This window comes from Trachurus trachurus (genome assembly GCF_905171665.1).
Source record: "Trachurus trachurus genome assembly, chromosome: 21".
In the NCBI taxonomy this organism is placed as follows: domain Eukaryota; kingdom Metazoa; phylum Chordata; class Actinopteri; order Carangiformes; family Carangidae; genus Trachurus; species Trachurus trachurus.
The window spans coordinates 33788270-33815220 of record NC_139899.1 but is presented as its reverse complement, the minus strand read 5'-3'; the positions used below and the strand labels follow the sequence as shown (position 1 = coordinate 33815220).

The 26951-nt window shown below is 41.6% G+C and overlaps 1 protein-coding gene across 2 annotated transcripts in view; it reads left to right on the top strand.

Annotated features, from left to right (window-relative positions):
* The first annotated feature begins 1870 nt into the window (after positions 1-1870).
* The window catches only part of itgav (integrin, alpha V), a 46627-nt gene continuing 21546 nt past the window's right edge, over positions 1871-26951 (top strand). For both annotated transcript variants that reach the window (XM_083996386.1, XM_083996385.1), the window contains exons 1-13: positions 1871-2052; positions 6748-6878; positions 17245-17336; positions 18974-19088; positions 19232-19293; positions 20787-20835; positions 21512-21634; positions 21748-21792; positions 23044-23087; positions 23196-23252; positions 24916-24968; positions 25064-25139; positions 26448-26577. In XM_083996386.1, the coding sequence (XP_083852512.1) occupies positions 1889-2052; positions 6748-6878; positions 17245-17336; positions 18974-19088; positions 19232-19293; positions 20787-20835; positions 21512-21634; positions 21748-21792; positions 23044-23087; positions 23196-23252; positions 24916-24968; positions 25064-25139; positions 26448-26577 (1141 nt within the window). In that variant the 5' untranslated portion in view covers positions 1871-1888. The remainder of the gene's footprint in view (positions 2053-6747; positions 6879-17244; positions 17337-18973; positions 19089-19231; positions 19294-20786; positions 20836-21511; positions 21635-21747; positions 21793-23043; positions 23088-23195; positions 23253-24915; positions 24969-25063; positions 25140-26447; positions 26578-26951) is intronic.

Genomic DNA, 26951 nt, shown 5'->3' with positions numbered 1-26951 from the left:
AGAATGAACTTCCTGTTGTGTGTCAAGAATCGCTGCATAAAGCTGAAAGTAGACGGAGCGTGACACACAGGAATACCAGCCGGCCTTCAGAATAAAAGCAGCTGCTACTTCACGGTAACATGAACACATAGTCCAAAGATTAATTCAAATGTTGATAGATATAGCCTAAACACCTTTGACAGAGAAACACACACTGATCCTTTTATATCAAACTGTTGAATAAACGATGCATGTTACTTTAGATACATATGACTTTACTAGACCTCCCTCTGCTCCTGTCACCGTCACTACTATGAAATGTTTGAAAAAGATGTCATATGAACAAAAATATTGATCATCTTTAACAATTCACACTTCTGGCCTAATGAATCACACACAATCATTTTAATCATCATTTTAGCAAAAATATTAGGCTACATCCACTTAGGCTACTTGTTATATATTTAGTTTGTGCTCCATACCATGTAGGCCTACTTGGTCGTGAGTTAAAGCAGAAGTAAGTGATATATTTGTGTTAATATAAGTCTTAAATAGTTATATCTTCCGACAGCAATCACTTACATAGAGTGTTTGGTCTGAAACACGGGTCTGTCAGTCACTCTGCTCTGCTCTGAGCCCAGGAGAAAACATTTATCGTATCCTACAGTTTTTATCCAATGAGGAGAGAGAACGGCATGCAGGGCTGTGTGTGCAGCCAAGGAACGCTGTGAATGTGGTGACGTAGCGACGAGGACTGTTATGGTGCGTTCAAGGAAACTCGTAGACTCGTGTTTTTCCGTCCTGTGAAGTTGTATCAGTTTGATCTGGTACGAGTTCACGGGTCAGAAGTTACGAGTGGCCGTTATAGTGACTTTCACAGGTAAAACAGGTCGGAAAAACACGAGTGGGTTGCCTGGAACGCTACAAAGTCGTAAGTTGTGACTTGAAGCTGTAATTTACGATTTCAAAAGCCTGCCTGGAACGCAGCATTAGCGAAAACGACCGGATCACTCACTTCTGCTTTAAATTTAAAAAGTGAGATTTTTTTGGGGTGATTTGTATTGCAAAATTAAAACTGAAAAACAAATATTGACCAAAAACAAAAAAACAACTATTTAGACTTGATTTTTTTTTTAATTTCTAGGCTAAAATCTGAAAAATCAACTATTAGACAATTTACTCAATTCAAAATGATCTCTACTGATTAGCATAACCCTAAATTGGGTAGCCTATGTGTTTGTTCAGTTAAAAAAACAAACAAACAAAATATTTATTTATTTATTTTATTTACATGTAGGCTAATTGAGGGGGGAAAAAAGCAAATTTCTTCTATTTTTCACTTTAAAAAAAAGTGAAAACAAAACAAAAACAAACCGAGGCTAACTCTGAGCCGTAAAAAACAACAAAAAAAACGTCGTATTACGTCGTTTTTTTTCTCTCCCTCTTTTGTTTTGAAAGGGACAGACCGGAAACGGGTTTCGATGTCCGGACTTGACGTCAGCTGGTCGGGACAATCCCACACACACACACACACCAACACACTAACACACACACACACACGGTCGCCGCGGCCTCTCCCCGGACTTGTCCCCGTGTTTCCTCCGCTGTTACCGGATCAAACCGAGCCACCGGGACCGGGACCAGCTTCGGCTCCTCTCGGCTCCTCTCGGCTTCTGTCGGGTTTGGTCTCGACGAGCCTCGAACGCGCTGTGTTGTGATTGACAGTTTATTAACGTTACATGACGACGGGTTGTTTCTGTCCAGCGGAGGAGGACTGAGATTTCATTTCACAGCGACTGGGATCCTTGTAGACTCCCAGCATCCTCCTCTTCCTCTTCCTCCTCTTCCTCCTCTACCTCCTCTTCCTCCTCTTCTTCCTCCTCCTCTCCTCGGTGGTTCGGCAGCAGCCATGGCTCGGGTCCTGGTCGTGGTGCTGGTCTTTGGGCTGTGCGGGCTGTTCGGCGGCGGCGGCGCCTTCAACCTGGACTCGGACGGACCGGCCGTGTTCTCCGGACCCGAGGGAAGCTACTTCGGCTTCTCCGTGGACTTCTTCAAGACCCGCGACAACAAGAAGTAAGAAGGACATGATGAGGATGATGAGGTTCAGGTTCTGTCCATCCCAGTGAAACTACACTGGTGAACCTCAGAACCTCAAACACAAGGAGCACTGCAAAAACTCCAAGAATATTTGTCTTATTTCTTGTCAAAATGTTTCATTTCTAGTCTAAACTAATCTCTTTCCACTTAAAATAAGACTCATCAACTAAAAATGAACTTGTTTTTAGATCATTTTCACTTGTTTCAAACACATTTTCACTTGAAATAAGTAGAAAAATCTGCCAGTGAAAGCAAGTTTTTTGTGTTTGTAATAAGAAAGAAAAACTTGATCCACTATCAGATTTTTCTACTTATTTCAAGTGAAAATATGCTTGAAAGAAGTAAAAAAAGTGTCTAAAAACAAGCTACTTTTTATAACTATGTATGTATATGTATAAATATGTACATATTTTAGGTAGAATGAGATCAGTTTTGACCCCCAAACATTTAGAGTTTTTGCAGTGTGTGAGATGTAACAGTCCATCCCATAGTCTGGGTTAGCTGTTGTTACACAGATGTAACACTGTAAAATCAGGATTATGACAAAAAATTGATATTGAAAGCTTTTTATTCAACACTAAAATGAGTTTTTAACATAATCGATGTGTTACTTGTTGTCAGCCATAATCTACTCATAATCTGAACCCCATCACTACTATTTCATCCTCTCTCAGACCTACTGGGCCTCTGAAATCCACAGAAAACATTATAAATGCAGTTAAAAGTAGGGTTGTAGTAAGTTGTATCACTTTTCATTTGTTGTTTCAGTTTTCTTTTTTAGTTCAGTTTCAGTTTCATCTTTATTTGTGTCCTCATTGGACCCAGAAAACACACAGATAAAACAGCTTGTACAAGACAGGAAAGGTGCAATCTGTGCATGTTAGTGATTACTATCATCATCATCAGACTCTTGTAGCATGAACTCTTTAACGCCTCACAGCTAACAACTAAAACATTAGCACCAACAACTAGCAGACACACAATCCACCTGATGTGAGTGTAAAGAGTTGAACTACAAAGTTAAAACCCCAAAACCTCTTTCCTTCTGAAACTGTGTCGGCCACAGAGCTAAACTAAGACTGAACCGCGTTACAACATCTATCTGTCTCTGCTGCTGAACTCTATCTGTTCATCACTTCCTGTTGTTCTTCATCTAAAACCTGTGACGTGTTATTGTTGTTTAATTGTTTCTTTAATTGTCGGTGCAAGCTGTTTTTAGAACGGCGGAGCAGAGCCGTGAGCTGCTCAGAGCTACGCTACGGAGGCTCATTATGGGATTTCTTGGCATCAAACTCATCAAATACACAATCCAACAACTCCACAACGCTCTGGTGGACAAGTTGTGAGCTGCACATTCACCACGCTATGAGATAATAACACAACGTTACCACACAGAGTTGTTTTAGAGGGAAATTCATGCAAAACCACTGATGCACGTTGCCTTCAGGGACAGTTTTTCATCAACAGTCTCTGTATTTACCTCTACAACAACTCTGTCTGGTAACGTTGTGTTATTATCTCATAGCGTGGTGAATGTGCAGCTCACAACTTGTCCACCAGAGCGTTGTGGAGTTGTTGGATTGTGTATTTGATGATTTATTGTCTTTTCAACATAAATGGAGTTGATCTTCACCAGGTTACAAGGCTGGTATTCATGTCAACCACTTTGATAGAGCGGAGTTGAGGCTGACTTTTTTTTTTTTGACTTTTGCAAGCAAAGTATTTTAACTTGAAAGCAGAGCAGACTGATTTATAAGCAACATGGTCGTATGTTTTTACTTACAAACATTAGTTTTGATTGAAGTTGAAGAAATATGCTCTGAAAATTGCAACCTGTTCTGTTTCAATCTAAAAAAAAAAAAATGTTTTGATTGCCACTTATTCTCTTTTGCTCTCAAATCTCTTTTTTGGTTTCAAATCTATTCTATTCTGTTTGAATCAGTAGGAACATGATGAGGTGAAAGCAGCTCCAACGCTAACGTCCTGCTGCTGCCTGCTTTTATTTTGAAGGACTTCCTGTCTGGTCCAGTGGGTTTCTGTTTCTGTTGTTGTTTAAAACCAGTTTGAACCTCATCAAACATGTTGTTGTTGCTGCGTTAGTGTTTGTGGTGGTAAACGGTGAACACTTCCTGTGTGTGTGTGTGTGTGTGTGTGTGTGTGTGTGTGTATTTTATTTTGAAAGGGCCTAACCTGCAGAGTTAAGGTGTGTTCAAGCAGCCGCTGTAAAAATGTGCAAACTGCAGCGAAACGCAGCCTGTGGTTGTGGTTGTGTTAAGCTGTGAGTTTGCAGGTAAAAGGGTAATTAATACTGTGTGTGTGTGTGTGTGTGTGTGTGTGTGTGTGTGTGTGTGTGTGTGTGTGTGTGTGTGTGTCCTGCTGCTCTAGTTTATGATGCAGCTCCTGCTGCTGCTTCCTGCTCCTGATAACAACACGACTGTCGAGTGTTTTCAACAAGTGAAGTTTGTTCTGAACCTCAGACTGAAGATTCTGGTTCTGTAGTTTTAAAGGGATAGTTCAACATTTTGTCAAATTGGCCCATAGTCATAATAGCAGTGGGTTCGTTACCTTTAATTGTCGGTGCAAGCTGTTTTTAGAACGGCGGAGGGAAATACAGAGACTGCTTGATGAAAAACTGTCCCTGAAGGCAACGTGCATCAGTGGTTTTGCATGAATTTCCCTCTAAAACAACTCTGTGTGGTAACGTTGTGTTATTATCTCATAGCGTGGTGAATGTGCAGCTCACAACTTGTCCACCAGAGCGTTGTGGAGTTGTTGGATTGTGTATTTGATGAGTTTGATGAGGGAAACCAAGAAATCCCATAATGAGCCTCCGTAGCGTAGCTCTGAGCAGCTCACGGCTCTGCTCCGCCGTTCTAAAAATAGCTTGCACCAACAATTAAAGGTAACGAACCTACTGCTATGACTATAGGGATTATGGCAATGGGCCAATTTGCAGAGAATGTTGAACTATCCCTTTAAACTCTCCAACCTGAGTCGTCAGTGTTTCTAATCATGGAGCTCAGCTATCGATCGACCTTCATTGATTAACTCATGTTGATGTTGTCGTAGTGATCTAGATTCTCTCGTCCTCCATTGCTGCTGTACTCCGCCCCTCCCCCTCCCCCTCCCTGTCTGCAAACACACACAACAACAACAACAACATGAAGGGTTTGTTCCCTAAAAGTGTAACTACAGTAACTCTCACACACTTTCTGTCTGACACTAATGACAGTGTCCTTATAACCAGAGGGAAAGCAGCAGCAGCAGCAGCAGCAGCTCCGCCCCTGAAAACACGGTGTAGCTGCAGAGAAGAGACGTTCACTATCAGGTTAAAGGGATAGTAGCATTTTTTTTAAAGTGTGGTTGTATGATCTACAAATAGCCCCTAAGTACTTTAATTGCAGTAGAAGACTCTCTGCACTCCTCCCGTTAGCAACGCCAGCCCATAATAGCCCTGCCCAGAGATTTACAACATACAGTGTTGTGAACAGACCCAAAGAAACGGCCTATTTTCACGGCCTAAAAGAGGTTTTACCTGAAAAAAATACACAGTTCCATTGTTCACTATAATATAATTTTTTCCAGCCCTTCAAAGTGCAGGAAAAACACAGTTTTTATTTGGACCTAACCAACTCACGTATCCCTCCGCCCAGGGTTAGCGCCCACCGATCAGCAGTTGGTTTTAGGCCGTGAAAATAGGCCGTTTCTTTGGGTCTGTTCACAACACTGTATGTTGTAAATCTCTGGGCAGGGCTATTATGGGCTGGCGTTGCTAACGGGAGGAGTGTAGAGAGTCTTCTACTGCAATTAAAGTACTTAGGGGCTATTTGTAGATCATACAACCACACAAAAAAAATGCTACTATCCCTTTAAAGCAACAGCAGAGTCCAGTTTGGTCCAGCTGGACGTTAGTTGAACCACTGATGCTGAAGGAGCCGCTCGCTGCCTCAGACTGTAACGTCTCGTTCTTGTTTTGATGGAGAGATGACAGAGAGCTGAAAACTCCACATGTTGAAACGTATTCACAGCGTCCAATGAAGTCATTAATAATAATCATTATTATCTCATTAAAGCAGAAGTAAGCGGAATGTTTGTATTAATGCAAGTCTTAAAGGGACAACGAGGAGTTTCTATTTGGTTCTAAAAAAGTCTCAAGTCTCTAATGTGGATGAATCTACGTTACCACTTGTTAATGGTCCATTTTAGATAAATCTATGGTTTTGTCTCTATGGTTATTTTGTTATTATTAGTGGTGGTGGAAATGCTGGGCGAGCCGACCAGCGTTTCCTTACTTTCGGTTTCGTGGCGAGTCATGAGAATAACGCCGCCGAATCTCCGTTTATGGTGGGAACTACGACGGTATGTGATCGTCTTCCAACCTCTGACTTTAATTCTTGATGAATGAAAACATGAGTCTGTCTTGCGCCGGTCAAAGAATTTCACGGTGCGGAGGCTCATAAATGTAGTGTGGAAACACTTCGCTTTAACAAAACTCCTCGTTGTCCCTTTAAGTGGAAAGAGATTAATTTTGACTAGAAATGAGACAAATATTCTTGGAAAGATGTAGAGTTTTTGCAGTGTGGTGACAGTTTTAACAGGCGCTACCTGGAAAACTTTCTCCCCATGTTGACACCTGAACCAGAGTGTAACCGTGTCCCCGTGTCCCCCCAGGTCTGACGTCCTGATCGGCGCCCCCCGGGCCAACACGTCGGACTCGAGCGGCGTGGTGGAGAGAGGAGCGGTGTACAGCTGCCCCTGGAGGAGCTCTGCAGCCTGCCAGCAGCTGCTCTTCGACACCTCAGGTACCAACACACACCTGGCTCTAACTACCTGGCACCTGTACAAGAGTTCATCCACAGCTAGTCCTGACTCGGCGACTACGTTCCGATGGAGCGATGTCGTTTTGATTTGTAGATGATGAACCGTTTCATTTTGACATCACTAATCTCTGGTGACCCGTCAATCAAGATGAACCAGCTCAGATATTTTTATACGCTGCATTTTATTTGAACTCGTTCTATCCACAAGTTTCCAAACGTCATCTATGGTCAAAACCAGCCGGAAGCTGATTTTGCATTTCCGGTGGAATTTTACGTTTCCATGGTTTTCAGTCGTTGTCACAGTTGCGGTAAACGCATGGATCTATTAACGCTGGCTTTTAACACGGATGTCCATTTGTGTGATATCCACTGTTAAAAGCTGCTGTGATGATCCATGCGTTTTTACAGATTTTTATTGAGCAAAAAAAAAACAATCCATGCATTTACCGTGACTACTGAAACCATGGAAACGTAAACATAAAATTCCACCGGAAGAGCAGAACACGTTTTTGACGTTCGGAAAAAGGTGGATATTTGAGAAAGTGAAAGTATAGATTACAGTTGTTTAAGACTGTGTGTGGTGTTTTCAATTATAATTTTAAAAAGAATAATAATTAGTTAAAAAATGTTTTTATCAGTCATTTTTTCAGTCATCAATTACAAGACATTTCCGGTCGTGACCCCAAGGTTGAAAACCACTGGTCTGGAGCCCGGGACAGTCTGGCTCCGCCCCTCAGGTGTCTGTAAGGAGCCGTTCGTGGCCGACATGATGAATGTACGGCAAACCAACATCAGGCAGGTTTCCAGGATGCCAAGTAGCCGACTCATTCCAATGTAACAACTGAACCGGTGTCAAAAGGGAAAAAAACACAAAAAAATCGATCACGGGTTCATGATTTGATTTTTTTTTAGTCAGCCCTAACGTCTGCATGTGTTATCATGTGGTTTCTGTCCTGACCACAGACATTAACACAGAGACACTAACCATGTTTCCATCCACACGTTTTTATCTGCATTAAACAATATAGAATTAAAAAAGTCTGATGGAAACAGGAAAATCCGGTTAGATATTGATAATGTGATCATGTTTGATGTGGATTCCTCTGCGTGTTCCAGCTGTTAGAGACACGGTGGAGTAAACACAGACAGATGCAGGTGAACGGGACAGACCGGCTTCATGTCAACAGTCTCCGTCTAACAGAAACGGTTATTATAAACACCTATAGCCTGTAGAGTACAACTTCCCTATTTACCAATTTAACTTGGCAGGCGTGCGTGCGTGTGGCTCAGTGGTTTCCAGGCAGCAGCTGGGCCGGTTACAGAGGAAGGATGGACGACGTCCTTCTGTTTTATGATTTAGTACAAAACTGAATAGAAACATCTTAAACTGCAAGAAAACAGTTCAATGCACCGATATGACCAGAGAACAGCTCATGACGTCATTACACACGACTTTTTATTGGATTTAAAGGTCTGAGATGGAAACGCTCTTGAACCACGTTGATATTATTTTTATCGATCTTCAGATAATTGGATGTAAACACGGTGAGAGAGGAAACAGTCACAGCTGAGGGCTTTTATTGTGAAGGAGCAGCAGCCGATACACTTCCTGTTAATGAAGACTCTCTCTAGATCCACCACGGACTCTGAAACCAGTTCACTCCAGTGCAGAGTGGAGGTCGTTGTCTCGTGTCGGGACTCATTCAGGAATGTGTTGTGTGTGTAGAGAGGCAGGAGCTGTGTGGACTCGTCCCTACTCCTAATATACCCACAATGCACCTCTCTCCAGCTGTGGTAGTAAAAGTCTCCTTTGCTGCTTGAGGCGATGTGAGGATCCTGTAAAGTTTAAACCTCCTCCTCCTTCTCTTCTCCTTCGTCTTCTGTGTTTTATTTTGAAAGGTTAAAGGGATACGCCAACATTTTTTTTCCGTGTCTTGCCTCACTCCCGAGTCCATGACCAGCAGATAGACACCATCCTTTTGACTGTGCGTGCAGTAACGAGGGAGATAGAGCCGTATCGTCTGTAATTGGCTTAGCTCAAACACTGGAAGTGTATAGGTAGTGTTAGCCTGCCTCCACCTAAAGTCGCTAATTAGCTTAGCTCAAACACTGGAAGTGTATGGGTAGTGTTAGCCTGCCTCCACCTAAAGTCACTAATTAGCTTAGCTCAAACACTGGAAGTGTATGGGTAGTGTTAGCCTGCCTCCACCTAAAGTAGCTAATTAGCTTAGCTCAAACACTGGAAGTGTATAGGTAGTGTTAGCCTGCCTCCTACCTAAAGTCGCTAATTAGCTTAGCTCAAACACTGGAAGTGTATAGGTAGTGTTAGCCTGCCTCCACCTAAAGTCGCTAATTAGCTTAGCTCAAACACTGGAAGTGTATAGGTAGTGTTAGCCTGCCTCCTACCTAAAGTCGCAAATTAGCTTAGCTCAAACACTGGAAGTGTATGGGTAGTGTTAGCCTGCCTCCACCTAAAGTCATCAGAGAAACTCTTCAGCAACTCTAAACGGAAACCGGCGGGCCGATCTTCGTCTCAGAGCTGACAAAACTCTCCGGTAAGGCATCTTGAGCGGTCAAATGCCGCTAACGAGACGAGATCGGTCAAAACGGAGGGTTCAAGCAAAGACGCTTTATTTTGGTTCAAGCTAGCTACATCGAGGGTAGGTTAGCTTCCTGTTTCAAAGTAAAAGCACAAATTCTATCCTCATGGTTTTCTGTATGTAAAGGGCAACGGGTGTTTTATTCGGTATTAGGTTTATTTATTAAGTAACCGGAAGTGCGTTGGTCACAACGGCTAGCTTGAGTAGCGCCAAATTCGTCCCAACAAAATTGTAAACAGCTGGTATTTAGACAGATTAACGACACACTGCTGATCTAAACGGCTACTTTCTCACCTAAGTTTGTAATGTGGATAAAGTGATATATTTACAGAGTTTAGAGCTAAAATGAAATCAGCTTCTGACTGCTGATTTCGGCTCAGGTAGGAGGCAGGCTAACACTACCCATACACTTCCAGTGTTTGAGCTAAGCTAATTAGCGACTTCACTACAAAAACTCAAAATCTTTCCAAGAATATTTGTCTTATTTCTTGTCAAAATGCCTCAAAACTAATCTCTTTCCACTTAAAATAAGACTCATCACCTAAAAATTAAACTTGTTTTTAGACAGTTTTCACTTGTTTCAAACTAATTTTCAATTGAAATAAGTAGAAAAATCTGCCAGTGAAAGCAAGTTTTTTATGCTCGTAATAAGAAAGAAAAACTTGCTCCACTGTCTTATTTCAGGTGGAAAATTTGCTTGAAAAAATTAAAAAGTGTCTAAAAACAAGCTACTTTTTAATGTGATGATCAGATTTATTTTGACTAGAAATTGAATTTTTGCAGTGTTTAGGTGGAGGCAGGCTAACACTACCTATACACTTCCAGTGTTTGAGCTAAGCTAATTACAGCGATACGGCTCTATCTCCCTTGTTACTGCACGCACAGTCGAAAGGATGGTGTCTATCTGCTGCTCATGGACTCGGGAGTGAGGCAAGACACGGAAAAAAAAAATGTTGGCGTATCCCTTTAAGTGTAGTTTTCCATCTCCTCTGTCGGCCAATCAGAAGAGAGGAGGCTGTTCCTGTGCTTCCTTCTCTTCTCTGTGTCTCTGAGTGATAAGAAATGAAATATATGAGAATGTTGAGCTCAGAGTGGAGTCGAGGGTTGACAGGAGGAGATGGATCAGATCCTGGACCAACGGCCTTGTTCCTGACGGTTGAGCCTGTTTCCTAGTGACAACCAACTCACTCAGTACATTTACATGCACAGTTTAATCGAGCTCTGCTCAAAATTTGATTATGGCGTTTAATTAGACTTCTGTCCTTGTCCCAGTTTACATGCAACTGAGAAACTCTAATAACTGAGGGAACGTGTTCCTCCTCCTCAACACCAGGGGGCGATATGCGTAGTTTCAGCGTTAAGTTAATACGGCTCCTTTTCCTGTTGACCTATTTTCCAACAACAGCGAGATGGTTAAAGGGATAGTTCACCCAAAATTGAAATTTCACTCATTATCTCCTCCCCCTCATGTGGACTAAGGGCTGTGAGAAGTTTCAGAGTCCTCCGTGGCTTCTCTGAGTTACAGGGGGTCTCGGCGTAGCAGTGCATGTCCATATAACGGTTGCAAATGGATACCAACTGTCTTCGTAACAAAAAGACACACCAAAAAACATCCAAATACCTCCATACTGCTCGTATGTAATGTCCGTCTTGTATTGAAGCCCCAAAATGAGAAATTGTCCCGAAAAACATTAAATAAGTCTATATTTCAAGCTTGTTTGTAGCGGAAGCTCCCAGTGTCTCTGGACACTGGGAACAATTTCTCATGTCAGGGCTTCAATACAAGAGGGACATTACATACGAGCTCCGTTCTCAACCGTCATATGGACCTGCAGTGCTGCACGGAGCCCCACTGTAACTCAGAGAAGCCACGGAGGACTCTGAAACTTCTCCCAGCCCTTAGTCCACATGAGGGGGAGGAGATCATGAGTGGAATTAGAATTTTGGGTGAACTATCCCTTTAATTGTACAGCTTTGTTTACGTTGTACATAATGTGCGCTTTACTTATTGTGCAGATCAGGTGCACGCTATCCCTCGTGGTCATGGTGATATTAGTCGGACTAACGTGTTTACGTGCATCAGTTGTCCAGCTACAGTCGGATTAAGGCCATAATTTGGTTTTTTTCTCAGGTGTCATGTAAACGTCCTGAGTGTCTGGTTCCCATGGCGCTGAGTCGTGGTCTGAGTCGTGACTGTGAGAAAACACGGTGTGAACTGTGTGTTAACCCGAGGCGAGCCGACACTGAGGTTGAGCGAGGTGAGAGTCGGTGGCTGTGTGGTTAACACACAGGAAGCTCAGCTCGACATCAAACCAGCCTCTTCCTGTGTGTCGCTGTGAGGCAACAAGACGCCTGAGAACATGAAGCTCTCACCAGCTGGGTGGCATCCACACGTTGAGACTGTCCACACCTCCCACACATACACTAGGGTTTTACCGTGGACAATTAAATATCATCTATAGAGGCAGCCATGGCCACCGACTATAGTAGTTTTTAGGTTTTTTACAATGGATTTTTTTTTTTTTTTTACCACTTTTTTTTTTTATTGGGCCAAAAATTTTTTTTTTTTTTTTCCCAATGGATTTTTATTTCTTTTTTTTGCCAAATTTTATTTTTTTTTCCCATTGATTTTTTTTTATTTTTTTTACCACTTTTTTATGTTTTTTTTTTCCCATGGAATTTATTTATTTTTTGGCCAAAATTTTTTTATGTATTTATTTTTTGTCCAGTTTTTTTTTTCCCGATGGATTTTTATTTCTTTTTTTTTCCCACATTTTTATTTTTTTTCCCATGGAATTTTTTTTTTTTGGGCCAAAATTTTTTTATTTCTTAATTTTTTCCCCACATTTTTTTATTGCCCGATGTTTTTTGTTGTCTTTTTTTGCCAGGTTTCTTTCTTTTCTGACTTTTTTTTTCTTTTCTTTTTTGGCTGGCCCTAATACTCCTTCGTATAGATATGAGCATTTTCAGTGCCAAAAAAAAAAAAACTTCAGTCTTGAGCCTTGAGTCTCCGGTCTGAGGGCCGTAAACCGTTTGGTCCGTGGGCCGACCCGACCGCTGCCTTTGACTATTTAGAAATAGTTTGTCTTCACACAGACGGGCTCGTCTGCTGCTGCAGGTCACAGAGACACCAGCAGAAACCAGAGACTTCTGCATATTCAGTTAAAAGTTCATTGTAAGGTGGTTAGGGTTAGACAGCAGTTAAAAACAGCAGTTTCTACTTAAACAGCAGTTTCCTTCTTTTCCTTAAACCAGACAGAGAAGATGCATGATTCTAATAATCATTAATATAGTGTGTGTGTGTGTGTGTGTGTGTGTGTGTGATGAAGTTAGTGTGTAACAACCACACTGGGTTTATTTTTTGATGGTGGTGAAATGTGTCATCGTCTTGTGTTGCTATGGAGACAACAGGGGCCTGTTGTTCGAAACCTAGATAAGGGATTAAGCCAGGATATGTTGGTTATCCTGGCTGAATTTAGCCTCAAGTCGGTTGTTCGAAAGCTGGATACCTTTATCCTGGTCAAGTTACTATGGTGATTTATTCTCTGCAGCTAGCCTGCTCCAGACCATAATAACAGCCAGGCTTAGTTGATTCTGTTGTCTTTATCTGTGAAGTCAGCAGTCACTCTGATCAGAAATCAATGTTTTATACAGTTATTCCATGTTCTTATGTACCCTACATATTGGCCTGATTTCTAAACAAACTAAATACATTTACAATAATCAAATAACATGAAACATTTACAATATTTATTAGGTTTTTTTTCTTTTCTTTTTTTCATAATTAGGGCTATTCATTTGCTTCTCACACTGAATCATTGCATCTGCCAGCGCTGCCTGCTTCTTCAAATGCAGGGCATAAAGATGTCTGACGGTTTGTGAAATCTGTAAAACACATTAGCACAGAATTGTGCACACTGTTCTTGAGACAATACAAACTATTTTCGATATCTGTGACCCATCTATGATATTTTCTATGACCACTAGTATAAAAAAAAAAAGCAAAATTAGCAATAGATTTATTTTTATTATTATAAAATATGTTACAAAATACAGTATATTGGCCGAATATTGGTTGAGGGAAGAAAACAAGAATACAATTGTTTGAGCAGGCACCTTCCAAATAATTCATACACCTCATTTGAACATTGTTATCTGCAATTTATTGAAGCATCAGACTGCATAATGTTCTTATATTTAATTAATTTTCACCTGTTGCACTTTTGGCCACTTGTATTTGTGCTGTATGAACTTTACTTTAGATGATAAGAGATGAGTGCAATGTATCAACTTCCACTGCTCATCATTAAGGCAAAGTGCACAGCTGTTAATTTGTGAAAGGAACTTAAATTGTGATTATAATTTTGGATTAGGCTACTTCCACATTCAATCAGTCCGCAGTTGTCCGCTGCACTCTCTCTGAGCTTTACGACAGCAGCGGTGCTTTTTTTTTCTTTTTTCTAAGAGGTGTGTCACCTTACGTCAAGATCCGCTGTTGATTGGAGGAAAGTGGCCACACCTGTCCTCTCATCGGTGAATCTGTGATCAATCTCTGTGGTCTACTGACGAGAGAATAAGTTACACCTGGCTTGACAAAGCTGCCCCTCCTCAGCCTGGCTCGGCGTTCCAACAACCAATTAAGCCAGGATGGACTTATGAGACTTTGTCCAACCTGGCTTTTCCACTTATCCTGGATATCTTTATTCTACTTTCGAACAACAGGCCCCAGATCAGATAGCTCAACGTGAAGAGGAAGGAAGTTTGTTCAAATGAAGCAACCTTTTTAACTCTGACACGATGACATCACAACCTGGTCCTGGTTCTGGTTCTGGTCCGTCATGTAAACACTGTTGGAGTCACAGGATGTTTACACACACACACACACACACACACAGAGTCGTGGCCTGGTTCTGAGTTTCCTCCACAATAGAGTCTCTGTTGTTGACTTGACCTGCTGATCTGCTGAGGAATTAGTGTGTGTGTGTGTGTGGCTCTGACTCAGGGTCGGTCTGGGTCTATTCTGGCTCTTTACCCATGATGCACCAGCAGCTTTTGTTCCTCTGTGTGTTTTTATTTTCTCTCTCTGGTCGGTGACTCGTCTGCTCATGATGATTCTGTGTGTGTGTGTGTGTGTGTGTGTGTGTGTGTGTGTGTGTGTGTGTGTGTGTGTGTGTGTGTGTGTGTGTGTGTGTGTGTGTGTGTGTGTGTGTGTGTGTGTGTGTGTGTGTGTGTGTGTGTGTGTGTGTGTGTGTGTGTGTGTGTGTGTGTTTGTGAGGACTTGACCACCACGTGTTGCTGTGTAATGACTGAAAACATCCGAGTCATTACTGTAACAAACACAGAAGCTTCTGTTTGTTCTGAGCTCAGATCAGTTTCAGCGCGTCCAACAGTGTGAAGAGGCTCCGCCCACTCCTGACCAATCCAGACCATAATATTAGACTGGATATAAAAAGGTCCAATCCAGTCCAGTCTCTCCAGAATCTCCTTGTTGTTTACAACTACTTCCTGGTAGAAAACCAGCATGAGAACAATAGTGACGGACGAGAGTTTCGCTATATTTATCTAATTTTTCATGTTACTATATCACCGTTTAGACTAATCTGATGTTTGTAAAGTCTATAAAACCAATGATTGGACAAACATTACTATTTCTGTGTGCACATTTTTGTAATTAGTCATAGTTATCATAGATTAGCCGGGCTAACGGTTAGCTACCTGTTTAACTTTAATAACTCAGTGACTCAATAAACGCTCCATGAAAAAATATTTTCTCCAGCGGATATCTGAGTTACAACATGACTGAGCTAACTGGAGTAGTTTCATGTCGTGTCCCACAACGGGAGGGTTTTAACAGCTGACGTCCTGCTGTTAGCTTAGCTGCTGCTGTTAGCTTAGCTGCCGCCGTTAGCTTAGCTACCGTTAGCTTAGCTACCGCCGTTAGCTTAGCTACCACCGTTAGCTTAGCTGCCGCCGTTAGCTTAGCTACCGTTAGCTTAGCTACCGCCGTTAGCTTAGCTACCGCCGTTAGCTTAGCTGCTGCTGTTAGCTTAGCTACCGTTAGCTGTCCCTGTCAGCTGAGCCACTGATGCTTTCTAGACACTGTGATTCCCCCAAACTGAATAAATACAACACATAGCAACACAAAACACACACACAGAAATAGTAATGTTTCTTCAATCATTTCAGATTTGTCTAAATGGTGATAGGGCGTGAAAAATATGATATATAGCTAAACTCTCGTTCGGTACTATTGATCTCATTCACATTACAGCTGGTTTTCTACCAGGAAGTAGAATGTAAACAACAAGGAGATTCGGTCTATAGACCAGTGTTTTCAACCTTGGGGTCAGGACCCCATGTGGGGTCGCCTGGAATTCAAATAGGGTCGCCTGAAGGTCTAGTAATTGATAAAAAAAATTCTGATAAAAATACTTTTTTAAACCAATTACAGTATTATTTACTGAATTATGATTTAAAAACACCACAGACAATCTTAAAGAACTATATTCGACACTTTCACTTTCTCGAATATAAATCGAGATCAAATAAAATGCAGTATATATAAATATCTGAGCTTGCACATCTTGATTGAGACCCCATTGTGACATTTGTGATGTCACAATGGGGTCATGAGCCAAAAAAGGTTGGGAACCACTGATATAGACTTAAAAAGGTCCAATCCGGTCCAGTCCAGACCATAGACTGTAAAAAGGGCCAGTCCAGTCCAATCCAGTCCAGTCTAGTCCAGTCCAGTCCAATCCAGTCCAGTCTAGTCCAGTCCAGTCCAATCCAGTCCAGACCAAGGGGGCAGTTGTCGGTCTGAGAAGTGAAGCTCACTTCCGCGTTCAAAAAGCTGCAATCCCCTCGGCTGTCGCTGGGGGCTGGCTCCAGAAGGGAGCAACTCCAATTGAGCCCCATGTTAAAATCGCCGATTTTACAGCTTAAAAAAACATATTTACAGCCTGGTACATTTCATTTTTTTGGTCTCAACCGATAGTTTCTACCCCCGCACACACTCTGAGGGGGGTGAATTTTTTTAAAACTCTACCGTTTTACTATTATTAGGTTTAAAGTTCTGGCCAATTAGGGCGCAGAACCGTTGAGTGACAGGTCCGGCGACCGCTGCTACGAGGCCAGTGGGCGGGCTCTCGGCCGGCCAACGGCCGCACCGCTCCAAATATGGCAAGTAGAATCCAACATGGCGCAGTTCAAACCCCCGTAGTAGAGGCACAAAACAGACTCCCCCAAACCAATGGGTGACGTCACGGACGCTACGTCCATTCTTTTTACAGTCTATGGTCCAGACCATAGACTGGATATAAAAAGGTCCAGTCCAGTCCAATCTGGTCCAATCCAGTCCAGACCATAGACTGTAAAAAGGTCCAGTCCAGTCCAGTCAAGTTGTGATTTTTATAAACTGATTCTCTCCACTTTGCTCATTGATTATTGGTTATTGATTGATGTATTGATCCTTCATGGTCCTCAGAGATCTAATGTCCCACTTCACATATAAAACACTTATTTTCTGTTCATTTCTGATACAAAGATTGATCCAGTATTAATCCTGGATGTAGTCTGATCCCTTGTGATTGATCATTAGTAATTATTGATTCAGGCGTCTGTTGAGGCCAGCAGCTGCTGCATGTTGCTCCAGGACCGTGATCCTGACTTAGTGATCAGTTTATCAATATTATCAGCTGATTGATCATCTGATTGGTCGGTAACCAGCCTGTGTTTTCTCTCTGCAGCCGACAGGAAGAACACTAACGGAGATCAGATGGAGTTCAAGTCCAAGCAGTGGTTCGGAGCGTCGGTCCGGTCCGACGGAGAGCACATCCTGGTGAGACACACACACACACACACACACACACACACACACACACACACACACACACACACACAATTAACTTATGAACTCATTAAGCATCACACTCTCCTCTGTGTTGTCGTGGTAATTCTTAGCTGTTTGCTGTTGGTGAATAATGAAATAGAGACTTCGCCGGCCGACATTGTTTTTATTTCCTTGCAAGGAAAGGTCAGTTTCTACTAGGGACGTCACGATTATAGATTTTCTTGGTACGATTATTGTCAGAGAAATAATCACGGTGTTACGATTATCACGATTATTATGCATTAATTAATTTCACAACACTATGAATGTGCAAAATCAAATATAGTCTAACTAATTACAATGCCAATTATTTATTAAGTATCTATTAATAAAGGACCAATTATATTCCTCAGTCATCTATACCAAATGTTTAAGTTTATTTTAATCTGTTTTTTTTTGTTTGCTTTTTTTTTTTTATTACAAATGACACGCAAACTTTTAAATTCGTTCCGATTCAATGTTACATTATAACCTGGACCAGTATCTGTGCATTTACCTTTACTTTGGCGCCACATCTGTTGAGATGGTACCGACATAATCTTTTTTGGAAAGTGTATTTCCCCAATACAGAAAGTGACGGTATTTAGGAACCTTTGCGATAAATTAATTGTGGCGTTTAATACCACGATTAATTGTGAAAGCAAGTAATTGTGACATCCCTAGTTTCTACCCAAGCGGGTGATGGTAAAGAAAAGACCCTGAACACGGGGAAAACCTAAACATTTATAGCTGAAGGAAGGTCCACTTCTGGGGTGTGTTTGTGTCCTTCCCTGATTGTGTTTTCACGCCTTCGCCTTTGAAGGTATCATCACCGGTCTCCCGAGGTATTATATGGAGTTAAGAGATACAATTTAAAATACAAAGGGGTTTGAGTGTGAATTATGAAGTGGGAAGTTGGGCATCACAGATGGTTAAAGCAGAAGTAAGTGATATATTTGTGTTAATATAAGTCTTAAATAGTTCTATCTTCCGACAGCAATCACTTACATAGAGTGTTTGGACTGAAACACGGGTCTGTCAGTCCCTCTGCTCTGCTCTGAGCCGAAGAGAAAACATTTATCGTATCCTACAGTTTTTATCCAATGAGGAGAGAGAACGGCATGCAGGGCTGTGTGTGCAGCCAAGGGATGCGCCTGAATGTGGTGACGTAGGGACGAGGACTGTTATGGTGCGTTCAAGGCAACCCGTAACTGGTGTTTTTCCGACCTGTGAAGTGGTACCAGTTCGATCTGGTACGAGTTCACGGGTCAGAAGTTACGAGTGGCCGTTATAGTGACTTTCACAGGTAAAACAGGTCGGAAAAACACGAGTGGGTTGCCTGGAACGCTACAAAGTCGTAAGTTGTGACTTGAAGCTGTAATTTACGATTTCAAAAGCCTGCCTGGAACGCAGCATTAGCCAAAACGACCGGATCGCTTACTTCTGCTTTAAGTGTAAAGGAACTTGAATTTACAATTGCAGAAGGAAGTCTGGGAAAGTTTGGGTGTAGGAACGTCTCAAGTGATTAAAACAAAGGAATATTAAGATTTACCATTACAGTGACTAATTGTGTCTCTCTCTCTCTGTCTCTCTGTGTGTGTCTGTAGGCGTGTGCTCCTCTGTACCAGTGGTCGACCTTCGGTGTCTCTGAGCGAGAGCCAGTGGGGACGTGTTACCTGAAGAAAGAAGACACAGTGGTGGAGTATTCTCCCTGCAGATCCAGTACGTCCTCCTCTATGTCCTCTATGTCTCCTCCTGTCTCCTACCTGTGATGATGATGATGATGATGATGATGATGATGATGATGATGATGATGATGATGATGATGATGATGATGATGATGATGATGTTGTGTCTCTGTGCAGCGGCCAACTCCCCTGAGGGTCAGGGTTTCTGTCAGGCCGGCTTCAGCGCTGACTTCCTGAAGGTCAGTGACAGTATACATACATATTTAAGCAATATATCACGACAGGCCGTGGTATATGCTCATTATACCACTCTAAGGGGGATATAGCTTTTATAAAACGGTTACCAATAATGACAATATGAAAGAGGACATGTAGTTTTCTTGAAGCAGAATAAAAATCTGTTCCCAGCTGTCCAGACGTTAGCTCCAAGTAGCTCTGTCACTGCTCAGTCCCCTCTACCATTGTTAACCCTCTGGAGGTCAAAGTTCACCTTCAACATGTCAATTACACTACTTTACTACATTTTTAACATCCTAAAAACATCGACTGTCTGTTGCTACGGACTGCAACAGTCCGTTGTCATGGAGACATGACAACAACTTCCATTCATACCAGTCATACGTGCCTGAGGCGGAGTGATAGCCTACGCTGTGATAAGGCTTTAGAATAGTAGCCGTGGTATATGCTCATTATACCACGGCTAACAACCAATCAGATCGCCAGATTTCACCTTTCCGTTTTATAAACATGTATATACAGTAATAGTTGTTATTATAGGAGGTGTAGTATAGTACATGCAACAGTTAGTTCCGACCGGTCCCAACCGAGCAATTTGATTGGACAAGAGACGTTCCATGAGTGCTGATATACAGTATAACAGCACTGCGACTTTTTACGGACGTTATCACTCCGCTGTTCAGCTGGACAGGAGCTAAGTCAGAGCCAGGCTCCCCATACAGGAGCTGCCCCATCTCTCTGCTGCTGCTGCTGCTGCTGCTGCTGCTGCTGCTGCTGCTACAGTTATAAACGGACCTCAACATTAAAACCTGGACCTGACCTGGTCCGTCTAATTGGAGATAAATCTCTACTAAACCCGGCTGGGGAAAAAATCGCCGCGGGGGCAACTACGTTTTGACGGTGATGTGTTTTGATATTAGCATTAGCTGTTGTTAGCCACGTAGCTCAGCTACTTAGCTTCAACTGTGTTTATATTGATTACATAGCAGATAAACAAATGTAATACGGTATCGATAACGTCTCTGTGTCTTCACGCTGGTCCTGTTGCTGCGGTGCCAATCAGACACGGGCTCAGAACCAGAACCAGCACTAGAAGCAGCTCGGTGGAAAAGCTTGTAGCTAGTAGCAAGCTAGTATGAAATGTTTATGTGTTGCCTGGCAACAGCCTTGTCTCCCTTCCAGTTGCAGAACTATTTCTGTTGGCGGAGCCAAATAAATTATTAAATAAACAAACAAATCATAATCTCTTGTAGTTTATTACTGTTCTAAAATGCGCTCGTAGCACTGTTGTATAAAAGCAATATCACACTCGAGGTCGTGCTGTTGTACTGTATATCAGCACGGTGTGATTATCTGACCGAATCACAGCCGTGCTGATATACAGTACAACAGCACTCCCTCTCGTGTGATATTGCTTAAATAACAGTCATATTGTTGTTGCTATAGGAGACTGTGTGACCAGTGACTCATGAAGTTTCTCTTTTCTTTTCTTCAGAAGAACAACAAAGTGGTGGTGGGAGGACCAGGAAGCTTCTACTGGCAGGGTCAGTCAGTCAGTCTGAGTTTACAACCTGATGATGATGAAGATGTTCTTGATCTGAGAGAACGCAACGTCTCGCAACGTCTCTCAGAACTATCCTTTCTTTAAAAGGATAGTTCACCCAAAATTGAAATTTCCCTCATTATCTCCTCCCCCTCGAAGTTTCAGAGTCCTCCGTGGCTTCTCTGAGTTACAGGGGGTCTCGGCGTAGCAGTGCATGTCCATATAACGGTTGCTAATGGATACCAACTGTCTTCGTAACAAAAAGACACACCAAAAAGATAGAGATTTGGATGGACCAGGAAGAGGAGCTTCAAGAAGCTTCCGCTACAAACAAGCTTGAAATATAGACTTATTTAATTTTTTTCGGGACAATTTCTTATGTTGGGGCTTCAATACAAGAGGGACATTACATACGAGCAGCATGGAGGTATTTGGATGGTTTTTGGTGTGTCTTTTTGTTACCAAGACAGTTGGTATCCATTTGCAACCGTCATATGGACATGCACTGCTACGCCGAGACCCCCTGTAACTCAGAGAAGCCACGGAGGACTCTGAAACTTCTCCCAGCCCTTAGTCCACATGAGGGGGAGTAGGAGATAATGAGGGAAATTTGAATTTTGGGTGAACTATCCCTTTAAGGTTCTTTAAGGTTGTGTGTGTCCCTGGTTGTCCCTCAGGTCAGCTGATCTCTGACGACGTCGCTGAGATTCTCACTCGTGTCCCTAAGGATTACATCACTCCGTACGGCAACAGCCTCGCCACCAAGACCGCCGGCGCCGAGTACGACGACAGTTACCTAGGTAACCACACACACACACACACACACACACACACACACACACACACACACCTGCTGACATGTGTGGCTCATCTTTGTACTGACTGACTGTGTGTGTGTGTGTGTGCGCTGCAGGATACTCTGTGACAGTCGGAGACTTCAACGACGATGGGAAAGAAGGTGAGCTCAGCCACTGATTATTGATTATCGGCTGCCAGTCAGTCAGATAATCAGATCAATAACAGTAACTGTCAAACAGGACACCCGGACTGTCCCTTTAATTGATCGATCAGTCAATATTAAACCAATTGACCCTTTGTTGGCCCTCTGATTGGTCTGCTGATCCACCAATCAGAGCGCTTCTCCCCATGTCACGTGTTGCGCAGCGTTCGAAGGTTGGACAACTCTGGGATGAAACCACTAGGGCTGGGACGATACGCTTTTCTCCCGATTCGATTCTTCTATGATTTTTTGGATGGTGATTCGATCTAAATTGCGATTCTACGATATTGCCGATTCTCTCGATTTTTAGTCTTTAGCATTTTTAACATTTATCTGCACACAAATACTGTAGGAGCCTATAAATTAACATACTCCATTATAAAGTGAACTTAAACCCTTTTCAAAACCTGTTACTCTCTGTATGTAAAAAAGGCGAACAAATGCACATTGCACAATATTTAAAAAAAAAATTCCCCAAAAAAAAGAAATTCAAAAAAAAAAAAAAAATTCCCCCCAAAAAATTGATTTTTGAAAAAGAAATCGTCAAAAAAGATATTGCAATATTTATGTGAATCGATTTTTTTCTCCCACCCCTAGAAACCATATGAAACAAGATAGGTAGACAGCTATTTTTTGGGGCAAAAACTACTTTATCATTTTTCAGTGTCTGGGGTTCCTGCAGTAGCGACTCACGATATCCGGAACGTATTCTCAAGTCATTTTTATCCCATTCCCCAAACCCAAGACATTATGTACATAGCCTACATGTTACTTTAACCTTCATAGTTATCTAGCAAACGTAACGTTACCGTTGCTAATGTCTTTTGAAGTTTGTGAAGTTTTTTTAAGCGTTAGCTAGTAGCTAACGTTAGCTAGCGTCGTTAGCTACTAGCTAGTGAGTGACCAAAACAATGATTTTTCCCCATTTTTCAGAAAAGTCGTGTAATGCCCGTTCAACCGCTCTTTAGCCACGTCTGTCCTCTATCATGGACACTATTTTTCTGATGTATAAGTTAATTCAAATTTTCCTTACAAGCAATTTAAATCTGCCTAATTTCCAATGGTTTCCAATGGGAGTTAGTTAACCCTTCCGTGACCATTGTTTGTCCAACAACCTAGCAACAGTAACCGACAAAGGGTCAATTTAAGTGTGTGAGTCAAGGTCAGTGTTGTGCGGTTGTGTTTCCATGACAACTGTCTCCTCTGTAGACTATGTGACCGGGGTACCGCGAGGAGACAAGGCCCTGGGCTACGTGAGTGCACACACACACCTACACACACACACACACACACACCTACACACACACCTACACACACCTACACACACACACACTCTGACGCTCTGTGTGTTGATCTTTCAGGTGAGCATCTTCAACGGTCAGAACATGCAGTCCATGGAGAACTTCACAGGGACTCAGGTAAAGCTACAGCCTCACCGTTGCTATAGCAACACCGTTTGACGTCAGCCGTGATGTCAAACGGTTTATAAGCCCCGCCCCCCCCATGAGGAGTCAGCTTCCTGTATGATGTCACTAGGCTTCTGCTCGGCCACGCCCCTTTAGGGAGACCAAAGGCAGCCTGGAGTGTATTGACTCCAATGGGACAATTTAACGTGAACACAGATTATGGTCTGTCCTTTCTCCCCACGGTCACTGAAGTAAATGTTGGACTCATTTTCCACAAGCCACATCTCTTCTGAACAGTTTGACACCAACATGGACAACTTTCAGACGGACACATCAGGAGAAAATCCACTTTGTTCCAGACCTGTCTCTGTCTCTACGACGACACACTCTCGCCAGATTTGGCTCAGATCTCCATGGCAACGACAAACAAACGGCCGCGAACTCCCGTGAAAATGATTTAAATAATTTTCATCATGCTAAATATTTAATGTTATCATAAGAAAATATAAATATCTCACTTTCATCTACCTCAGGGTATCCGCGGGGTCTTGAAAAGTATTAAAAGGTGATAAATCAATTTTGGGAAAATTAAGACCCTTAAAAAGTATTAAAAAGTCTTTTCATGACTTTATAAAGTCTTAAATATTGAAGGTATTTTTTCTGAATTAGCTGTCCAAGAGTTTGAGTTGTAAAAAACATTGTAAAAGTGTGTGAATTTATTTGTTTTATTAAAAAACAAAGATGAACCGGTTCATGAAAAAGAAAAGAAGATTGTTGTTTTGGTTTTTTGAGAGTTGAGCAATGTTTTTTTTTATAAACTTTGCCTTTGATTTATTATCCCAGACTTTTTTAAATTCTGTTGTATCATAGTGGTCTATAGTCTTTATTACAAAAACTAAAACTGTTCAGTTAAAAGTGTCACTGATGTAAATGTTTACAGCTTGAAGTGGCGGTGAGGTGTTAAAAAATACTGAAACGGTCTTGAAAAAGTCTTAAAAAGGTGTTAGAATTAACTTTAAGATTCCTGTATAAACCCTGTACCTACAAATTGTATAAATCCACACACGTTCACAGACGAGGTGGTGACGGTTGGCCACGCCCATTTAGAGAGACAGGAAGTGAAACCATTTCTATCATTGGAGCAGCCGCTCATGGGGGGTCTGCACTGCAAAAACGCAAAATCTTACCAAGAATATTTTTCTTATTTCTAGTCAAAATGTCATTTCTTGTCAAAACTAATCTAATTATACTAAAAATAAGAACATACACATAAAAGTAGCTTGTTTAGACACTTTTTACTTCTTTCAAGCAGATTTTCACTTTAAATAAGTAGAAAAATCTGATAGTGGAGCAAGTTTTTCTTTCTTATTACAAGCACAAAAAAACTTGCTTTCACTGGCAGATTTTTCTACTACTTTAAAGTAAAAATTAGTTTGACACAAATAAAAATGATCTAAAAACAAGTTCATTTTTAGGTGATGAGTCTTATTTTAAGTGGAAAGAGATTAGTTTTGACCAGAAATGAGACATTTTGACAAGAAATAAGACAAATATTCTTGGAAAGAATTTGAGTTTTTGCAGTGTGGGTAAATAAAGTATCTTTGCTGTCACCTCCCCCTGACTTCCTGTCTGACTTCCTGTCTGACTTCCTGTCTGACTTCCTGTCCGTCTGCAGATGGCCGCCTACTTCGGACACTCGGTCGCTGCCTCGGACGTGAATAACGACGGGTCAGTGAACGCATCACAGCGCTGCTTTAAAAACACTTTAAAAAGTTTGTTCATCAGCTGTTTCAGAGTTTCTTCTCCTTCCTCTCCTTCTTCAGGATGATGGACCTGCTGGTCGGAGCTCCGCTCTTCATGGACCGAGGCTCCGATGGAAAACTCAGGGAAGTGGGACAGGTAGGAAACACACACACACACACACACACACACACACTGAACACACACACACTGAACACAAACACTTAACACTAGGGCTGGGACGATATGCTTTTCTCCCAATTCGATTCTTCTACGATTTTTTTTGGATGCCGATTCGATTTAAATTGTGATTCTACGATATTGCAGATTTTCTCGATTTTTAGTTTTAGCATTTTTAACAGCAGTGAAACAGTTGAGTGATTATGATTGTCTACACCATATTTCACATGTAAGTCAGTTTTTAAGATTTATTCAGCAGCAATATATATATATATGTTTACTCTCTTTTCAAAATGCTGGACTGCATAAAAGAGGCAAAAATGAAAGAGAATAAAAGAGATTTTTTTCTTTTCAAAAATCGTTTAAAAAAATTTTTGAATTTTTTTTTATTAGTTCTAAAACAAAATGTTAAAATAGATTTTTTTCTTTTCAAAAATAGATTAAAAAATGTTTTTAATTTTTTTTTTAGAATTTTTTAAAATAAAAATCGGCATATATTTATAAAAATCATTAAAAAAATAGGCAAAAAAAAGAGGCAAAAATAAGGTAAGGTAAACTGCTACATTTTAACATTTATCTGCACACAAATACTGTAGGAGCCTATACATTAAAGGTGCCATATGTAAGAATGTGGCCAAAAACGGTTACTGCAGTCAAATTCAAAACACAGCGATCTGGTTTTTCCTCCCAGTCGTAGCGGCAGCTCAGTGGACCAGACCGGAGGCTGAAATGCCACTGACGCTGCCGTGACTGGGAGAGAGCGCTAGGTGGCGCAACATGTAAACACCTAAATTCAAAACATAAACATGATTTGCAGTCTGCAAAAAAAGATTTTTAATGCGAATACTCTGGCTGTACTATTGTTGTTGGTGAGTTCATCATGTTATATGAACATTATTCCTGAGTCTCTGTGACATATTAGGAGGATTTTACGGCCAGTTGCTTTAGATTTCTTACATACTGTACCTTTAACATACTCCATTATAAAGTGAACTTAAACCCTTTTCAAAACCTGGACTCTCTGGATGTAAAAAGGCGAACAAATGCAAATGCAAAAAATTGCACAATATTTTAAAAAAAATTGATTTTTGAAAAAGAAAAATCGATTTAAAAATCGTCAAAAATCAATTCGAATCGATTTTTTCTCCCACCCCAACTGAACACACACACAGAACTGACCCCTGACCCTGTGTGTGTGTGTGTGTGTGTGTGTGTGTGTGTGTGTGTGTGTGTGTGTGTGTGTGTGTGTGTGTGTGTGTGTGTGTGTGTGGGTGTGTGTGTGTGTAGGTGTCCGTGTACCTCGGTCGAGGTGGATTCTCCTTCCATCCCCCTCAGGTGTTGACGGGCTCGGAGGTCTACGCCAGGTACGGATCGGCCATCGCCGCTCTGGGAGACCTGGACATGGACGGCTTCAACGGTAACACACACACACACACACGCACACACACACTCTCTGAGGTTCTTTAAAGGGATAGTTCAACATATTTAAGTGAATACAGAGACTGCTTGATGAAAAACTGTCCCTGAAGGCAACGAGCATCAGTCCCTCTAAAACAACTCTGTCTGGTAACGTTCTGTTATTATCTTTTTTATTTATTGAGCCTTTATTTAACCAGGTAAAAAGACCCGTTGAGATGGAGATCTCATGTTCAAGGGCGACCTGGCCAAGAGAGCAGCAGCACACGTTGTCAACATTTCCATAAAATACAAATACATTACAATATTACATTACAATAAATAGGGCCATAATAGAAGTTAAAACAAAGTGCAAGGAGCAAGGGGGCCATGGTG